General features: G+C 51.2%; 1 protein-coding gene across 1 annotated transcript in view; it reads left to right on the top strand.

Annotated features, from left to right (window-relative positions):
• Positions 1–15,980, top strand: part of LOC119106871 (uncharacterized) — a 20,609-nt gene extending 4,629 nt beyond the window's left edge. Inside the window, exons 2-7 of the mRNA XM_037230206.1 lie at positions 213–298; positions 909–1,002; positions 1,603–1,730; positions 2,623–2,707; positions 12,348–12,449; positions 15,939–15,980. Of these exons, the coding sequence (XP_037086101.1) occupies positions 213–298; positions 909–1,002; positions 1,603–1,730; positions 2,623–2,707; positions 12,348–12,449; positions 15,939–15,980 (537 nt within the window). The remainder of the gene's footprint in view (positions 1–212; positions 299–908; positions 1,003–1,602; positions 1,731–2,622; positions 2,708–12,347; positions 12,450–15,938) is intronic.
• The last annotated feature ends 422 nt before the right edge of the window (positions 15,981–16,402 follow it).

The raw sequence follows: 16,402 nt of genomic DNA, 5'->3' as shown, positions 1-16,402 counted from the left end.
ATGGCTAAGCTTCATCAGAGCTAATCTTCATCAGATCTAAGCTGCATCAGAGCCAAGCTTCATCAGAGCCAAGCTTCATCAGAGCTAAGCTTCATCAGAGCTGATCTTCATCAGAGCCAAACTTCTTGAGGGATAAGCTTCATCAGAGCTAAGCTTTTTCAGGGCTAAGCTCGGTTTGCGTGCTCTTGACTTACGATCTGAACCTGTTTCAGAACTCGTTGAAATACCTGGTGACGCTGGACTATTTCCAGCAAATTTCCCACTGCTGTGGGGTCATCAGCTTTGCTGACTACACGACGTAAGTTGCGCCATGGTCTGGGGCATGACCTGAATACCCTGACTTTAGCGCTCCCACGGGGTTTTACGGATTATGATCACGGATTTTGGTGGGACATCTACTTTTGGGTGCTTTCATCCAGTCAACGTCCACGGGTCAACACTGATTTCTCAAAAAGTCGGAGTGGGGTCAGCCCCGGGCCCTCTTAGCTCTTGTACCCCTAATGCCCTGACTTGCTTTTTACAAACTTGCATGATGAAACACACACACAGCGCAACAGAGGGTAACAGCAACATTTTCTGGCGTTTAAAGGAGCGCCTGTCGGGTGCTGATTTCAAGCAAAAAGTTGACTAACAGCTTCAAGACTGTGGGTGTTAGCACCAAACCTTACATACGACACATACAGCGAATAATACGGAATCTACTGACTTGCTTCAAGTTACAAAATTGCATGATTATATGCGCCACTAAAATTTACGACGGCGGCCAGGAGCTCCTAAACCACGAAGGCCCAAATTTGTTGAGCTGTCCACAACACGGCCGCCAACAGACGGTATGATTTCTCTGACGTGTCAGCTGCCACCGTGACACGCGCGTGACTGACACAGCTGTGCGTGCGCGTGTGCGCCAGACTCGGGGTTCCCATTCCGAAGACCTGTGAGTGCGGCACACACGAGAGCATCCTGCACTCCTGCACCCGCGGCAAGAAGACCTCGACCGGCGGGGTGAGCCCCACCGGGTGCACACAATTGTGCACCTGGTGACACACTATGCTACTGTGCTCTGCACTGTGTCCGCTGTGCTATTTGCGTCACAGCGAGCTGTCGTGTGATCTGTTACAGGACATACGCAGTCTAGTCTGTCACATTCACATGTCATCTGATCTGTCGCACCACCCATGCCGTTCTTTCTGTCACAACACATGTGCCGTCTGCTCTGTCACAACGTCGTTATCTAATCTGTCATAGCACATGTCATCCGATCTGTCGCACCACCCATGCCGTTCTTTCTGTCACAACGCATGTGCCATCTGCTCTGTCACAACATCGTTATCTTATCTGCCATAGCACATGCCATGTGGTCTGTCGCAGCGCGCGTGCCATCTGGTCCGTCACGGCAAATCTGTCATCTGACCTGTTATAGTCAGTTATCTGACCTTTCAAAACATATCTGTCTTTTGATCTGTCACAACATATAAGTTATCTGGCCTGTCATAAGATATATGTTATCTGTCCTCTCATGGCACATTTATCATCTCGCCTGTCATGGCCCATATGTCATCTGACCCGTCACGGCCTGCCATGTGACCCGTCACCCGCCTGCAGCGGTCATTCGTTGGTGGCATGATCGACATGACCCAGTGGCGGAAATACATGGGCGGAGGGTCACCCTCTGACCCCGCCGAGGACGACCGCGAATCACGCGGAGGGGACGACGAGTACCAGCTGAAAAGGTCAGAGGCCACTCGCAGGTTAAGGGTCGACGCGTGCTGAACAGGCAGTAGGCAGCCGCGCCGCGAGAGAGGGCAAGGTCATGTCAGGAGTTTAGAAACGCAGTCGGAAATGATCTGCGCCATGTGGTGTAGTCAGGAGCGTTGTTGCGCAAAATGAGTCGGGGGGGGGGGGGGGAGGGGGGCGAACGGTAAAAAATGACCTAATCTGCCTCCAAAATATGTCTACAAACAGGTTTCTCCCAGGATTTTGCCCACGTTCTTCTCAAGGTTGGGGCGGGCCTAATGCCCAAGTTTGGGGGAGGGCGAGGGGGGGGGGGCGGGCTGGAGCCCCTCAACTGAACAGTAAACCTTCCCGCTGGGCGTACTTATTGTCACCAACGCGTAATGAATGTCCGCATTATGCACATTTTAGGAGCATAACATATCGCAGTAGAACCCCAGTCATGTGATCTGTTTGCTCATCTGTTGAATTGTTCACGCATTATTTGGATCGTGCTATTGAGCGAAACCGGGGCACATGTTTCAGCGCTGCTTGCGGGGCCGGAGTCATGTAGCCCACAACACACAATGATGGCAGCGGGCAACCATTGAGGGCATTCAATCCATACTTTTTTTGGGGGGGGGGGCTCAAAATATTGTCATGGTCAGTCATAACAGTCAGTCATAGCAGTCAAACAGTCATGGGCCCATCGCAATGAATCCGTGGAAAATGCAGACGGGCCCCTACTCTCACCCCAGCCACTGGATCTCCAGCCCCAACTTTCTTTCTCATTGTTGCAAAGTGCTTCGTGCACTAAGACATGATCTAGCGCATTCATCAAGCATCCGTCGCTATAACCATGACGGTCAAGTGCTGTCGCCCTGACCTGACCTGACCTGACCTGCATTCCAGGGAGGTGCACGAGGACGGCTGCGAGGAACACCGCATCAAGTACGTGCACGTGCTGAGCGTCCTTCTCTCCGGCTGCTCGTCTCCAGCAACTCGCTCAAGTTCATCTCCATCATCATGATTCCCATTCCCTGGCTGTACGAGAAGTGAAAGTGGGGATGATGACGTTGATGGCATGCTGATGCTGATGTTGATGCTGATGCAGCTGATGCTGATGCTGATGCTGATGCAGCTGATGCTGTTGATGCTGCGGCGTTGCTGACGGTGATGTGAACACGTCATCACTGTGAACGCCATGCGCTGGCTTCACTAGGAATGATCGTGATGATTTCGAGTCACGATGATGATGGTGATGATGAAGTTGTTATGATGGTCGCGGGACACCGCTGACTGGGATGCAGACGCACCATCACCGCGATGTCATTCCAACCCGTACACCGTATGGCAGCTGATGGTTGCCATGACGACCGCCGCTTTCGCGATGTGAACACGACTCTGATGGTGGCCTCACTGTGAGAGCAGGGGTGGCGACCAAGGTGTGGTGTTGTGGTGTGACTTACCTGTGAGCAATGCCAGACTGTGGTGAAGTCTGACCTTTCAGCCTGCAAACCAGTCTGAACTCCGCGTGTCGGCGGTGAACGACCAATCATGATCAAGACCTCGTGCGAATCATCCAAATCACTGCTAATTATTTAGCAGTTTGCGTGCGTTTTTTGGACAAACCTATGACATTTCCGCGTGCGATGTAACGCAAGCGACGCATTTTATGTCCGAACGCATAACTTAGGCTCGATTTAATGATAGAAACAGCGTAATCACGAAAAGTTTATTGGCACCTTGCAAATTGAGCCCAAACGCGTCGAGATTCTCCACTTTTAAGGCAACTGCGGTAATACTAATGAGCACGTGCTGTGAATGTGCTAAAGGGAAGCTAAGTCGGCATATGTACACAAATGAAATAGCAGAGGTGAAATGCCAGTCCCCTTTTTCCTCAAAGTCAGTCCCCACTGTTTTCGGGCTATTGCTCTTCCATTCATTCTTTTTAGCTCCACCGGCTTTGCGGGCAAGAGTGTTTGACATGCGATGCACGGGACGTGCGGATACTTTGCCCACATCGCAGGTGAAGAAATATTAAAAGGTAATATATATGATGCATCTTAAGACAATGTCATCGGTTAAGGGTAGGACAAGCCTTTTTTGAGACAAAGGAATTCTGACCATCATTTGCGGATTCTCATCTTGGGGCTTACCTCCTTGGTGGGCTAGATTAACGTGATTTTTCTGACATTGACTGCAGGCTTCTAGCTGTACTCACAAGATGTTGCAGCCAATTTTGCATCATATCATAAATTTAAAAGTTATGCGTTAGATCATTTGTCTCCAACGCATTGTAAAACAGGTCGTTAAGACCTTAGTGTGGAAGAGGTTTTACAACATGTCTAGTACGGCACTAAAACTGCAGCTGAAGAGATGCTGCAATAAAACTATAAAAGTTTTATTTGCTTCACACGGTTAATAAAGCCCGTTAATGAAGTGGCGTAAATAAACCCGGCACAGTTTGACCTCGTGGGTATTTTTCTCGCAACGCAAAGTGCTAAGAAAGTACAAAAGTTCAGCAAACTTCCAGGATGATGACAAGTCACGGAAGATGTCTTTCCAAGCAGGTTCGTAGGCCATGCATGCGCCTCATGAATTCAGCAAACTCTCATGCCGCTTACCCACACAACAACAAGGGTGATCTAGCGCCGATTGGTTAACACGTCGGAAACCGTTTCGCTTATCAGGGATCGGACGAGAGCCTTACTAGGTTAATTTGTGTGAAATTAGCCTGAATGAAAGCCACGTACGTGTAGTGTGAAACCATACAAAAAAATTGGTTCATTGTGTTTTAGCAAAATTTTGGCCACATCACAACGACTGGGAAGTGGCAAGTCATGACTGTTAAATTTTGTGTAAAACGTTTCTGTTGACGGTCTGCAATAAGAGAGGAAGCATAAGGAGTTTTGCATGCCCTCTCCGCAGCCAAGCATACAGGCTCGTGGCTTCTCTGAGGCGTCTGACATCTCATTAGGAACGAAAAGGAAACATTTGACATGAAGAAAAATATCATTGACTTAAATGCAACAGATGTCCATGTAGTTGGCAGGTCATTATGTCTAGTTTCGCAGTCAACATTTCAATACTGCAGCAAAAATCTGAGCGGAAATGATGAGCATTTGTGGACAGCAGCATCAGACCAACGCGTTGTGAGCAGGCAGGCCCGCATGGTGTTTGTTCTCACGACAGTAATGGAAGCCCTACCGGCATGCGCATTATTTTAAGCTTCTTCAGTTGGACAGAAAAAGCGCGCAGTGGCAGGAGTGTGACGGCACCGCGTACCTCGTCTTCAGAACAGACGTGGCTGCAAAGTCGTTTGGCAGTTTTAATGGTCGCGATCAGTGGGAATGCTTTTGCGTTTCGGTGAATTACATACTTACGACTTCATCCACTGTTTTTCAGGAAATGGAAATTATTTCGTCCTACCCCATTACGGTCATTCTCTGCAATCACGCGCGTTCATGTACTCATAGCAGAAATGTGGTGTGCTAAAATAATCTGAGAGGTGACGGGGCAAGCCAGTTGAAAAGGTTGGTATGGAGCTCCTCAAACTGAATACGAAACTACAGCGCTGACTCAAAAGGCCTGACGCGAAACATCCACCGTGCAAAATTCTAGTTGTCATTTCCGTCTGCCGGCGCATTAACTACCTTTCGCCTGCACGTGCTGAACAATCCGAACACCCCGCCCGTCACTAATTAAAGAGATTGGATTAATTTCTGCCCTGATGCAATTACAGTCTTGAGCAATTTGTCTTTGCCCGCTATCTGTGTGCCACCTGTCGTCAAAATTGCGACGCATTCGCCTCCGCGTGTATAATTTGCCACGGTACTCGGCAATTGTTTTCGTCAGTGGGCATATGGAGCAATGACTTCTGGTTTCTCGTTCAGCATTTCAAGTGGCGCTGCGTTCATCCGTGCCAGGACAAGTCACGAGTAGGCCGAAGCAACGCGATGGCTCTTAGCCAGCCTGGTTAATTCGTCCAAAGTGGCCGGACTTAGACGCTGGGTGGTGCTTGGTGCCGGCTCGGCGAGCAGTAAAGGGGCTTGTCATGGTGTCATGGCACATTTTAGTCCCGGTGTTGTACTTTTCATCATGGGCTACGATGCTGGACGCCTTACTGTTGATGGTGCGAGAAGAAACACATTTAAGGTGATCTCAGGCTGGATGCGGATCATATCTTTCAAAAAAAAGTCTGCTACGCTGCTAGTTTGATGTCACCAATTACTTTTCTAAGCAGCGCAAAAAAATTCAGTTTTGCTCGAGGGGAACATGCAGGCTTTCCTTTCTAGGACACGTTCAGGTGTCATGATTTATGTATGACGGCAGGCTGCGGAAATGTAGGTTCGTGATATATATATATATATATATATATATATATATATATATATATATATATACATCTTGCACATTATGCTATAACAGATCTACATACGTCCTGAGCAGATAAGACTACTCTACATTGATATATGTACATCCATTCAGCTTTATGTGTCACTTGTGTTGCTTCAAAATCGCCAACCAAGTAAGCTTTGCTGCTCGGTTTTATGACAATGTTTTTCTCGGTATAGTCATCTGCGTGCCCGCCAAACATACGGACGTGGATAACGCAGACAAAAAACGATTACGATTTAATCCATGACGAATGACCGATTGATGTAGAGGCAATCAATTTGATATCAACCTCTTGGAGAGAATATTGTGTTTTTCCTCTTATTTTCATCACGAGCGGTGGCGTAGCTTAATATTTCGCCATTTTTCTCGCCAAATTTTGTCAAATTGGAGCACGGGATGCTATTTCATCCATCCAATTTAATCTTCGTCGTTCAGGTGGCCCGTGTCGTCAGGTGACCGTGTTGTCAGGTGAGCAGGCCTGTGTGGAGCAGGGCTCCTTCAGTAGCCTCTGACCGTCGCCGTCTGTTTTCAATGGTGGCACCGCCTCCGGCAGCTTTACGACGCTCAGCGGCAGTAAAACAGGTCATGACCTGGCCGCGTGGAGGTCAATTTCAGAGGTCAGAGGGAGGCGTGGGAACCGGAACGCCCCAGCATCTGAGAAAATGGACCAATCCCGCATACAACGAGAGCAGCAATTTCAAATATCCTTGATTTCTCACCGGTAGACAAGCTGTCTCAGCTACAGCAAGGAATGTTATTCGTGCTGTCCAATTCATATAAGGATTTTGGGAGCGTGCTGTTGGCATGCAGGCTCATGATATCGTCGGCCCCTTCTCCAACCCCACCAAGCATGTTTACCATTTTTCGTGTTAACCAAATTTCAGCCTATCCCAGGCATTCTCCCCTTTCCACTGCACATGCATATATCATGTGTACATGTACAGCATCTACATGAACACTATATATTGGACATCTGGCCACGACTCATCACTGACGGACCGAAGTGGCACGGAGGTTACTGCAAATTGTCATGTCATTGTTTTGATATTGATGATGTCATACCATTCAGCATGACATCAATAGCAGGGCTCGTTGGCCCACATGATCATATGTGAGGTGAAGGTCGACATTGACGCTGCGCTCACACGGACCTGGCCAATGCCCCAGGCGTGAAAGATGCCGACCGGAGCGACGTGATGATTTCTGGATGATTGATGCGGATGATGATTGTTGATTGATGACCATGGATGATTGATGATCAGTACTGACTGGCGATGACTGCCAATTATTGGTGACCGGTGCTGGTGATTGTCAACGGTGATTGGTGCTAGTGATTGTCGATAATGATTGGTGACGGTCGATGACATTTGCTGATTATTGATGATGCCGACTGAGGATGATTACGTCAAAATGGCTCTTGAATATCAGGTAAGGGGAGGGACGCGATAATCATACCCAGAACTCTCATATCATGCACTGGCAGCAGCGTTCTTGCCAGTTCACTGGCTGGATTTCCGAAGGCTAGCTGGCACACTATTCAAACACGCTAACCACCCGTCCACGCCTGCTGTCACGGCCCCACCGCCGAGATGACGGATGCGCCCATCGCGTGACGGTCAGTCATGCATCAGGTGCACACACGCGCTGTCACGTGCACGCGCGCGCCTTCTGCAGCAGCTGCCGCGGTGACACAGCAGACAGCTCACAGCACGGGGCACACACCGGCGCGTGCTGTGCAGAGATACTTGGCGCGCTGTGATGATACGGTGGCGGCTACGTATGACAGATGACACAGGAAAGGGAGCGGGTAGGTCGATCAAAGCGCCTGGAGGGGCGTCAGCTCAGAAAGCTGCTTTGTAGCGCCCTTACTCGCTTTGCGTGCTTTCATCCGCCTTTCGGTCTTTACGCTGCAGTATGTCTGGGAAGGTGCGGCCGCAGTCGGGACCACATTGAAAGTCCGCAGTGAAGCAGCTCTGCGAAGCGATGTTGGTGGTTTGTGGCAACGGCGAATTACGTCAAATATCCCATAATGCACAGATCACAATCGCACAAACCGCAGTCGTTAGTCTGCATTGCATAGGCTTGAAGAGGTGCTCGCAGAGATCGTGATTTGCTCCTCGTTGTAGAGCGATGCTGCTTCAAAACGCAGTATGACGTGGAGCGCCCCGTCATTTGATAACTACCCCAAGCTTTGCGCGATCGTATGGCATATACTGAACGTCAGAACAATCTCGAGAAATGAAACCGTGAAAGGAAATAAATTTCTGCACCGTTAGATATCTCTTTACATGGTAGTATTTGTATGGAATTTATCCAGCATGCTTTGCCGTAATTAGGAACTGTTACGGGAAAACACTGAGCGGCCACAGCATATTCAGAATAAACTGGCCAGATGTTTTCCTCTTTGAGGTGTTTGTTTCTTCCCACTGAGGTCTCTCGGTCTCTAAATCAGCGAACCATTCACCTGTCATAAAGCAAAATCTACATTCCAACCAAAAGTGATCTAGCCAGAGATGCTCTCAGATAACGCCGCACGCCTGAACTGCAGGTCAGTTTTATCTCCACGTGAGTACTGGCCCGAGGGTCTCCCTGCAGGCGGGACATGACCACTTCCGAGATTCATTCATCGCGCTCAGATTGCTCGGCGCTCTATAGCCTGTCACGATCCCATTGCTCCGACCAGAAGCTCTTTGTGGGCTGTGCACAGTGCACACGTGTCAATCACAGAGAAACGTGCCCGTTTCAACGATCGCCAGCGGTCCAGAAGTCCAGCTGATTATCCATAAACGATGCCATAAATTATCGCCGTGCAAGTAACCGAACCAATTACCGACCAGCAACATCTGCGGCGGCGGAGGCGCCTGCGCCGCACGCAGGAGCACGCGGCGGCACCTTCAAAGCGGCTGCCGTGGGAGCGGCGCGAGGCGCGTGGGAATTGAAGATGGGCGCGGAAATTGGGGAGTTTCAGATCAGTTATGCGGCCCGGCGGGTACCAGGCTACTGATGCGTGATGATTAGAGCGATTCGGCAGTGCTGAGCGCTGAGGTACGTGTGATACACACAGGGCAGCGGTTCCACGCCCGGTAATTGACCAGCGGCGTTGTAATTTGCGTTGTAGGTACTTGTGTAATTGTTTATGAGCGCAAAATCGACTCATTATCGTGAATGTGCGTGTGAAGTGCTTGTAATGATTATTTCTGTCCAGATGTGTGCTGACGCGGACACGGCTTCGTGCATCGAGAGCTTAGGAGGACGTAGACTGCACATTTGATGAAAACATGCTACTTGTAGAGAATAGCGTTTGTTAGCATGTTTTGACGTTCGCTATCATGATGTATTTTGACGTCACTTTAATTGCCACTGACGAGTGTTACCACGTTAAGTGCATTACATCATGACTTAGGTTGCAGAGTCGAGCCTGAAGGCCGTGTGACTCTGGACATGTCAAAAATATTGAGGGGGTTTGTTCTGTCTATCTCTCTCATTTTCTCGTATTTTGTTCGAAACCATCACATTATATTGTGGGCAGGAAGGGATTTCTCATTTTAGTCGACTACCACCAGGTACATTGGTGACATGATGCGATGAAAACGGATAATTCAGCTTTTTTTGCAAACAACCAACGGTGTACAACCAAGTATGTGTTCACATAATATTGCTATGGTTGAACTTACTGCATTGCAAAGACCTAAGCACCAATATACTCATAATGAATCGGAAATTTTATCTACCTACCCGTTGCTACTTGATACAACATGCTAAGGTGTTCATCCGTTTCCGACGTGCGTGTTGTGGGTATTATTATCTCATTATAGAAAACCAGCTAGGCGTGAAAACAGGGACAGGCGAAGATAGGGACAGAGAGGAAGAGAGCAAAGACAAAAAGCATCACAAGGGAAGAGAGAGAGAGAGAGCGAGAGAGAGAGAGAGAGAGAGAGAGAGAGAGAGAGAGAGAGAGAGAGAGAGAGAGAGAGAGAGAGAGAGAGAGAGAGAGAGGAGAGAGAGAGAGAGAGAGAGAGAGAGAGAAGAGAGAGAGAGAGAGAGAGAGAGAGAGAGAGAGAGAGAGAGAGAGAGAGAGAGAGAGAGGAGAGAGAGAGAGAGAGAGAGAGAGAGAGAGAGAGAGAGAGAGAGAGAGAGAGAGAGAGAGAGAGAGGAGAGAGAGAGAGAGAGAGAGAGAGAGAGAGAGAGAGGAGAGAGAGAGAGAGAGCGAGAAGATAGAGAGAGAGAGAGAGAGAGAGAGAGGAGAAGAAGAGAGAGAGAGAGAGAGATAGAGAGAGAGAGAGAGAGAGAGAGAGAGAGAAGAGAGAGAGAGAGCGAGAGAGAGAAGAGAGAGAGAGAGAGAGAGAGAGAGAGAGAGAGAGATAGAGAGAGAGAGAGAGAGAGAGAGAGAGAGAGAGAGAGAGAGAGAGAGAGAGAGAGAGAGAGAAGAGGAGAGAGATAGAGCGAGAGAGAGAGGATAGAGAGTGTTTGCTCTCTCCCAGGGGAGCAGTATGACTAAGACCTTCGCTGATCGCTCTGACGGAAGTAAACTCAGAGCACAGCATGCCTCGCGAAGGCACGGACCATTCTGTAATCGCAGCTAACGGAAAAGTGCCAACCAACAGCTGTCACCTGCCCCGAACCCCACACATAACAGTTCTGGGTGTTCTAGGAAGGGCCATGTCTCACAGACAGTGCGTGTTGATGCTTTGGTCTGCGCTTTGCGGGAATGGGAGACGTGTGATGAGATTTCTGTGAATGGGACGTTGTAGTAAAATACTCGCTGTGTGATGACCCTGGTCCCCAGACAAAGCGCCGGCCTGCATTTGGACGGTGGACGACATATGAATCTGGCACGTGCATTGCCCGTAACATCCTTTATCCACTAAAATCCTGAGAAGGCACAGGCGAGGACGTCTGCTGCAGAAGAGGATGCCTGCTGCAGGTCATGGCGCCGCCTCCGTCGAGGCGGCACATCTGAGGAAACCATCGCTTTCCGCCGCGCTGCGAAACGATCCAAATTGCCTCCTCTTTCGCCCAGCAGCCGAACCCACCGTCTCGGCGCTGCATTCGGCGCACTGCGCCGCCGCCACCGCGCCACATCTGCCACCGCACCCGCGCCACGCTCGCCGCTGCGCCGGCAGCCGCGCGGCGGAAGGAAAGTGGGCGGGCTAATTGGTAATTGGCCGGTCCGTGCCGGATTGGGCGCCTTCCTTTTGATCGCGGCCCGTGCCTCGCAGGCGATGGAGGTGCAGCCGGTGGCAGGCGGTGGAGGCGCAGCTGGTGGCAGGCGGTGGAGGCGCAGCCGGTGGCAGGCGGTGGAGGCGCAGCCGGTGGCTCAGCCGTGCTGGCGGGGTGGCCTACCGGGAGGGAGGGAGTTGAGGGGGCGGCAGCGGAATCTGGGCGCCCTACGCTCTGTAGCTGACTGTCTTGCCGGGAAGCATCGCAGTCGGTCAAGCTGGCTCTGGTACTTGGGTCGGTTATTCACGAGGGATTTCTTTCCGGGAGCTTTATCTCTGATGCATGCCTTGTTAGTGCGGCAATGGATTGGTTGTTGGGGCGTACCATATCCGCCTAGAAGTCCTGTGCTTGGCAGTGATCGAATTCGCTGCGCCCGCTTCGCATTTAAAAACTTCAGCACTTGTTACAGTCTCTTACGCACTGCGAAAATCAAATTGAAAGGGATCGGGTTACATACTGATAATAACACAGAGTCCGAAATGCCTTCGATAAGTATGCCACTTCAGCGTCTTTTGTGATGCTGAAATAATGGACACTTTATCCTTATCCTCACGGAATCTAGCGAAGAACTTGCTTGAGGCCGTTCACTGATGTAGCGTCAGCCTGTCTCCTTATAGATGCAACGCAAACCACGCTGGCGCCAGCTAGTAAGTGATCAGCGATGCCTCCTCCCCCACCAGAGCAGGAGCTACCCCTCTCCAGCGGTCTTCAAATCTTTCAGTTCCTACTCTGGCGAATTGTGACCCAAGTCCGTCGATGAAAGTAGTGCTCATGTGGTGCACATCCTTTCGCTTCGTCAACTTATCGCCAGTCGCCCTGATGCATCCCGTCGTTGTATAAGGTCAACTTTAAACCGTCAGCTGCGACGCCCATGCTTACAGACCAGGTCTGCCCAGCCCGGGTCTGTTCAGCTCAGGTCTGTACAGACCAGGTCTGTCCAGCCCGGGTTTGTTCAGCACAGGTCTGCTCAGCTCAAGTCTGTTCAGCCCCGGTCTGTTCAGCCCGGGTCTGTTCAGCCGTGTCTGTTCAGCCCGGGTCTGTTCAGCTCAGATCTGTTCAGCCCGGATCTGTTCAGCGATGATTCCAGCGTCTCGCGTCGCGAGCGGGGAAAGGACAGGGCAAGTCGCCCAAGGGTATCGAATGCTCCCCGAGCTTGGTAGTCTCCTTTTAAGAGCAGGCTAGTTGAAAGTCATCGACGCTCGTGCCGCGTCAACAGCGCTTTTCATTGGGGACTTGACACGACATGGATGTCTTGGAAATGTATGATTATAATGATGACCACGACCGTTCCACGGGTCCAACTAATTGACATGGCCTAGTTCCCTACCCTTCCACACCTGAGTTGCACCTTTAATGTATACATGGCAAAGATATGACAAATTTGCGCCCCATGACACGACTTGGACTCGGCGTGCACCAGATCTTTACGAGATCTCTCGTGCACAGTCGCAGCCACCAGCAACCTGGAAAATTACTGTTGCGGAACCGGCCTCTTCAGCGAAAGTGTTACAGAGCCGGTGACGATTCTTCATCCGGAGACGCCCGCACGCGCACTCTCGTCTTCCTCCGCCTTTGTTGCGGTGGCGAAACCAGCCTGGTCGCCATCGCCGTGGGGCTCGAATCGCCCGGGGCGGCGCGCGCGGCCGCGGTCGACTTCTGCGGCGCGGTGGGCGGCTGCAAGGGCGTCTTCCAGCTCGTCCGAGCGTGACGAATGACCCTTATCGACGCTTGCAGAGCCGGGAAACATCGAACTGGGCGGCGGGAGGTGCCACAACCGCTGTTAATGACTGGCACAAGCTCGGGGCGCGCCCGGCCACTGCACCGGAACTGATGGCCGAGAGCAGCTAGCGTTGTGTCAGCAACATGCTGGCGGGAATGTGCACTCTAGGCGGGGGAAATCATCATCCGACTGCTCCGTCAGAGCACGGAGCGAGCTGGCTCCATGCTGTATTCAAATTTATGCACCTGGTTGTATCTTGTGTGTATGTGTCGTTCTCAAGTGACATTTGTAGCTGTTGCATCACAGGTGTTCGTGGACGTCTGTATTTGACCGACGCTGGTTACTTCATCTTACACCCGAGATTACGTAGTAACAAATGGGATGTTCAAAAGATCGGGGTGAAAGGCCTCCTGCAAATTGACATTGCTTATGCTATCATGCACGAAAACCTTACTCTTGCCGTGTGCTCAAGCCCAGATCTCGGAGGGGAGCTTCAACGGAAAGGAGACAGCGCCTACGAAAAAGAAAATGCTGACCAAATCAGAAGCCCGATAGCCGTGCAGATCATGTAGCCACACATATACTGAAGTTTCATGTAGAAGGTGTAAACGCACACCGGATATTTACGTGCGGACCCGACCACCCCAAGAAACTGACTCAACACAATGAAGACAATCTCGGCGTCGCTTATTCTCGGGGACAGGCAGGTCTGCTAATTCTGAGATCTGCCTCATATTGCAGTCAGTTGTTCTGTATCTCATTCCAGGCCTTATCATTTGCAAAGCATGTCAAACATTTGCAGACTGGCTTAGCTGAACAAGCAGTTATCGAGTCAAAATTATTTGGTGCCTCCAGCATACCATTTGGGACAAATTAACGTGATGGCAACAGTGATGTGTGAATGTGGCAATTCTACCTAGTGCAGCAATCGTTCATATAGTTGCTCTGCATTTATTTGGCCCAATGCTCCCTCTTTATTCCTATGCATTCAGGGGCCCAGAGGAGCAAAGGTATAGGGGAGTGAGGCCAGCACTCAGCGACTCACACCCCTCAAAAGTATATAAAGTGGCGTCCCTGCCTGCTTCAATATCTTTAAGTGTGAACATTCCCTTTAACCTGGGATCCCACCTGCTGGTCGAACCACACCACTAAAATAAGAGACGATGCGTATCACGGTTCGAAGACCTCATGAAACCATCGTCCGCGTGGTGGAAGACATGACAATACATTAGGTCACCAGGCCTTCCGGCAAGGAATGGAAAATGCACACTTTGTATGCATGATGTTTCCGTCTAAACCTTTTTAGATAAATCATGGGCACCTTCAGAAACGGAGAACAAATTTGGCAAGCGACGCGATTCCAGGTGGTGAGCTTCAGAGAAAACAACGGCAAGCGAGCGAACAAATCACCGAACGAACAATTGTTATCTCATTTTTATCTTTGATTGAACTCCCCCCATTCCGGCGAACCTGGCTGCGCCCCCGCTGAAAACCGTCAGACTCTGCACGCCTCAGTGCATTCGGAGAGCGCCCACCCCGGGGCAGCTGAGACAAGCCACTTGCAATGGGCCGTCCTTCCCTTCTGTCCGCGAACTCGAATGTCATTCACCGTTGCTTGCTCACCAACCGTGGCGAACTGAACGCGTGTCGATTTACTAGGCTTCGGCTGGTCTCGCTTCGGAAAAACCCGGGTCATTCGCTGTGACATGGCTTATAAGGTGACGCGGTTTTCCTCCCTGATTCGGCGTGACCGCCTGCGTGTAGGTGACACCGAGTAAACTCTGGGCCACCCACGCCAAACGCACTTTTTACTGAGCTTGTCCGTCCCGATGGCTCAGTTGGTTATAGCGCCTGCCTTCCGATCCACTCACCCGCGGCAGGGTGGGTTCGAGTCGCTTTAAGGCGCTCGCTATTTGCCCTTGATAGGTATGGCCTGCGGCTGGTGGCAGCGGTCGCGCTAAAGGTCAGTTGACGTCAGAGGGCAGGACGGACCGTGCCGAGCATTGCGGCACGTCAAGCTTTCGCCACTAAATTCTGCCGTTGTCTGGGATTGCGCGATCGGATGGTTCGGATGAATCGGATGGAGTCAGGGCTCACACAACAAGCACTGCTCAGCGAGAGCGGTGATCCCAAAAGTCCATCAATTCAAAGGGTTCGGATCAAATTTGTAAAAGTGCTTCAATGGACCTGCGCTGTAGGATGATGAAAGAGCATTCGCTACGGAACTCATCAGAGCTCCGTTTTGAGGTCGTTTCTCACATCTGTAGGAACGTTTCGGTGCTTACGCAACCATCCGGAACATCAACACTCCTCTGACATGATCAGGCGCTGCGACACGGTGAGTTAGAGCCATCGACACGTGACGGACAACGTGCAATCCCACGGGTCGGTTGCGACAATGCATCCATCACCTCATTTGCACCCGAATCGTGTTCAATTTTTCACGCAGATCAACTTAGGATAAGTTGCATCAGTTGACATTTGTTTGAGCAAGATTCAGGAAGGCCTGCGTATTTGAAAGGACAACGCGAGGAATCAAAACGTAACTCGTCCCACGGAAAGGGAGCTATCAACAGGGAAAAGTGTCTCCACGCAACCAAACATACACCACTGGAAAGCTGCGCAATCCCTGAAGCTAACCGGAGCGGTCAGCCAGTCATGCGATTGCCGGCGAGGTCAGCCAGCCATGCGATTGCCGGCGCGGTCAGCCAGCCATGCGATTGCCGGCGCGGTCAGCCAGCCATGCGATTGCCATCGAGACCACTCTAAAAAGCCTGACGAAACCAGTGAATCCCCCGCCGATCGATACAACACGGACAAAGCTGATCCTCACGTTGAGCAAACCTGAACCACTCATGCGCGCGACAGACGTGACCCCGCCCCGCAGGCGAGCTCCCAGCAGGACCTGCCCGACGATCGGCCGGGATGAGCCGGCTGGGCGAGCCGGACGAGTGCGCGCCGAGCATGGGCCTCGTTCCGCCTGGATGAGCGCGTGAAAAGCGAGCGGCGGCCCGAGACTGGGTCGGCACGCGTGCGGTTTGCAAGAGCATGCCGCTACGGCATGGGACAGTTAGGAGTGGCGTGTCCGGGAAGGAATGGGCGACGGAGTCCTGCGGCAGATCACGGAGGTCAGGGCGGGTCACGGCGGTCAGGGCAGGTCGCAAACTCGGAATGGTTCAAAGGTTTCAAGGACGGGTCTCAGAGGCCAGGGCAAGTGATGAGATCAAGGAGGGTTAAAGAGGCCTGGCGAACCCGCCAGACCCGCCATGGCACTAAATGAACCACTCTGACCGTCCTGACTCCCTCTGACTGTTCTGACTCCCTCTGACTGTTCTGACTCCCTCCGACCGT

Source organism: Pollicipes pollicipes, unplaced genomic scaffold (genome assembly GCF_011947565.3).
Source record: "Pollicipes pollicipes isolate AB1234 unplaced genomic scaffold, Ppol_2.1 Scaffold_6293;HRSCAF=7461_pilon_pilon_pilon, whole genome shotgun sequence".
Classification (NCBI taxonomy): domain Eukaryota; kingdom Metazoa; phylum Arthropoda; class Thecostraca; order Pollicipedomorpha; family Pollicipedidae; genus Pollicipes; species Pollicipes pollicipes.
Note: the sequence above shows the minus strand (reverse complement) of the source record. Positions and strands in the feature narration are given on the sequence as shown.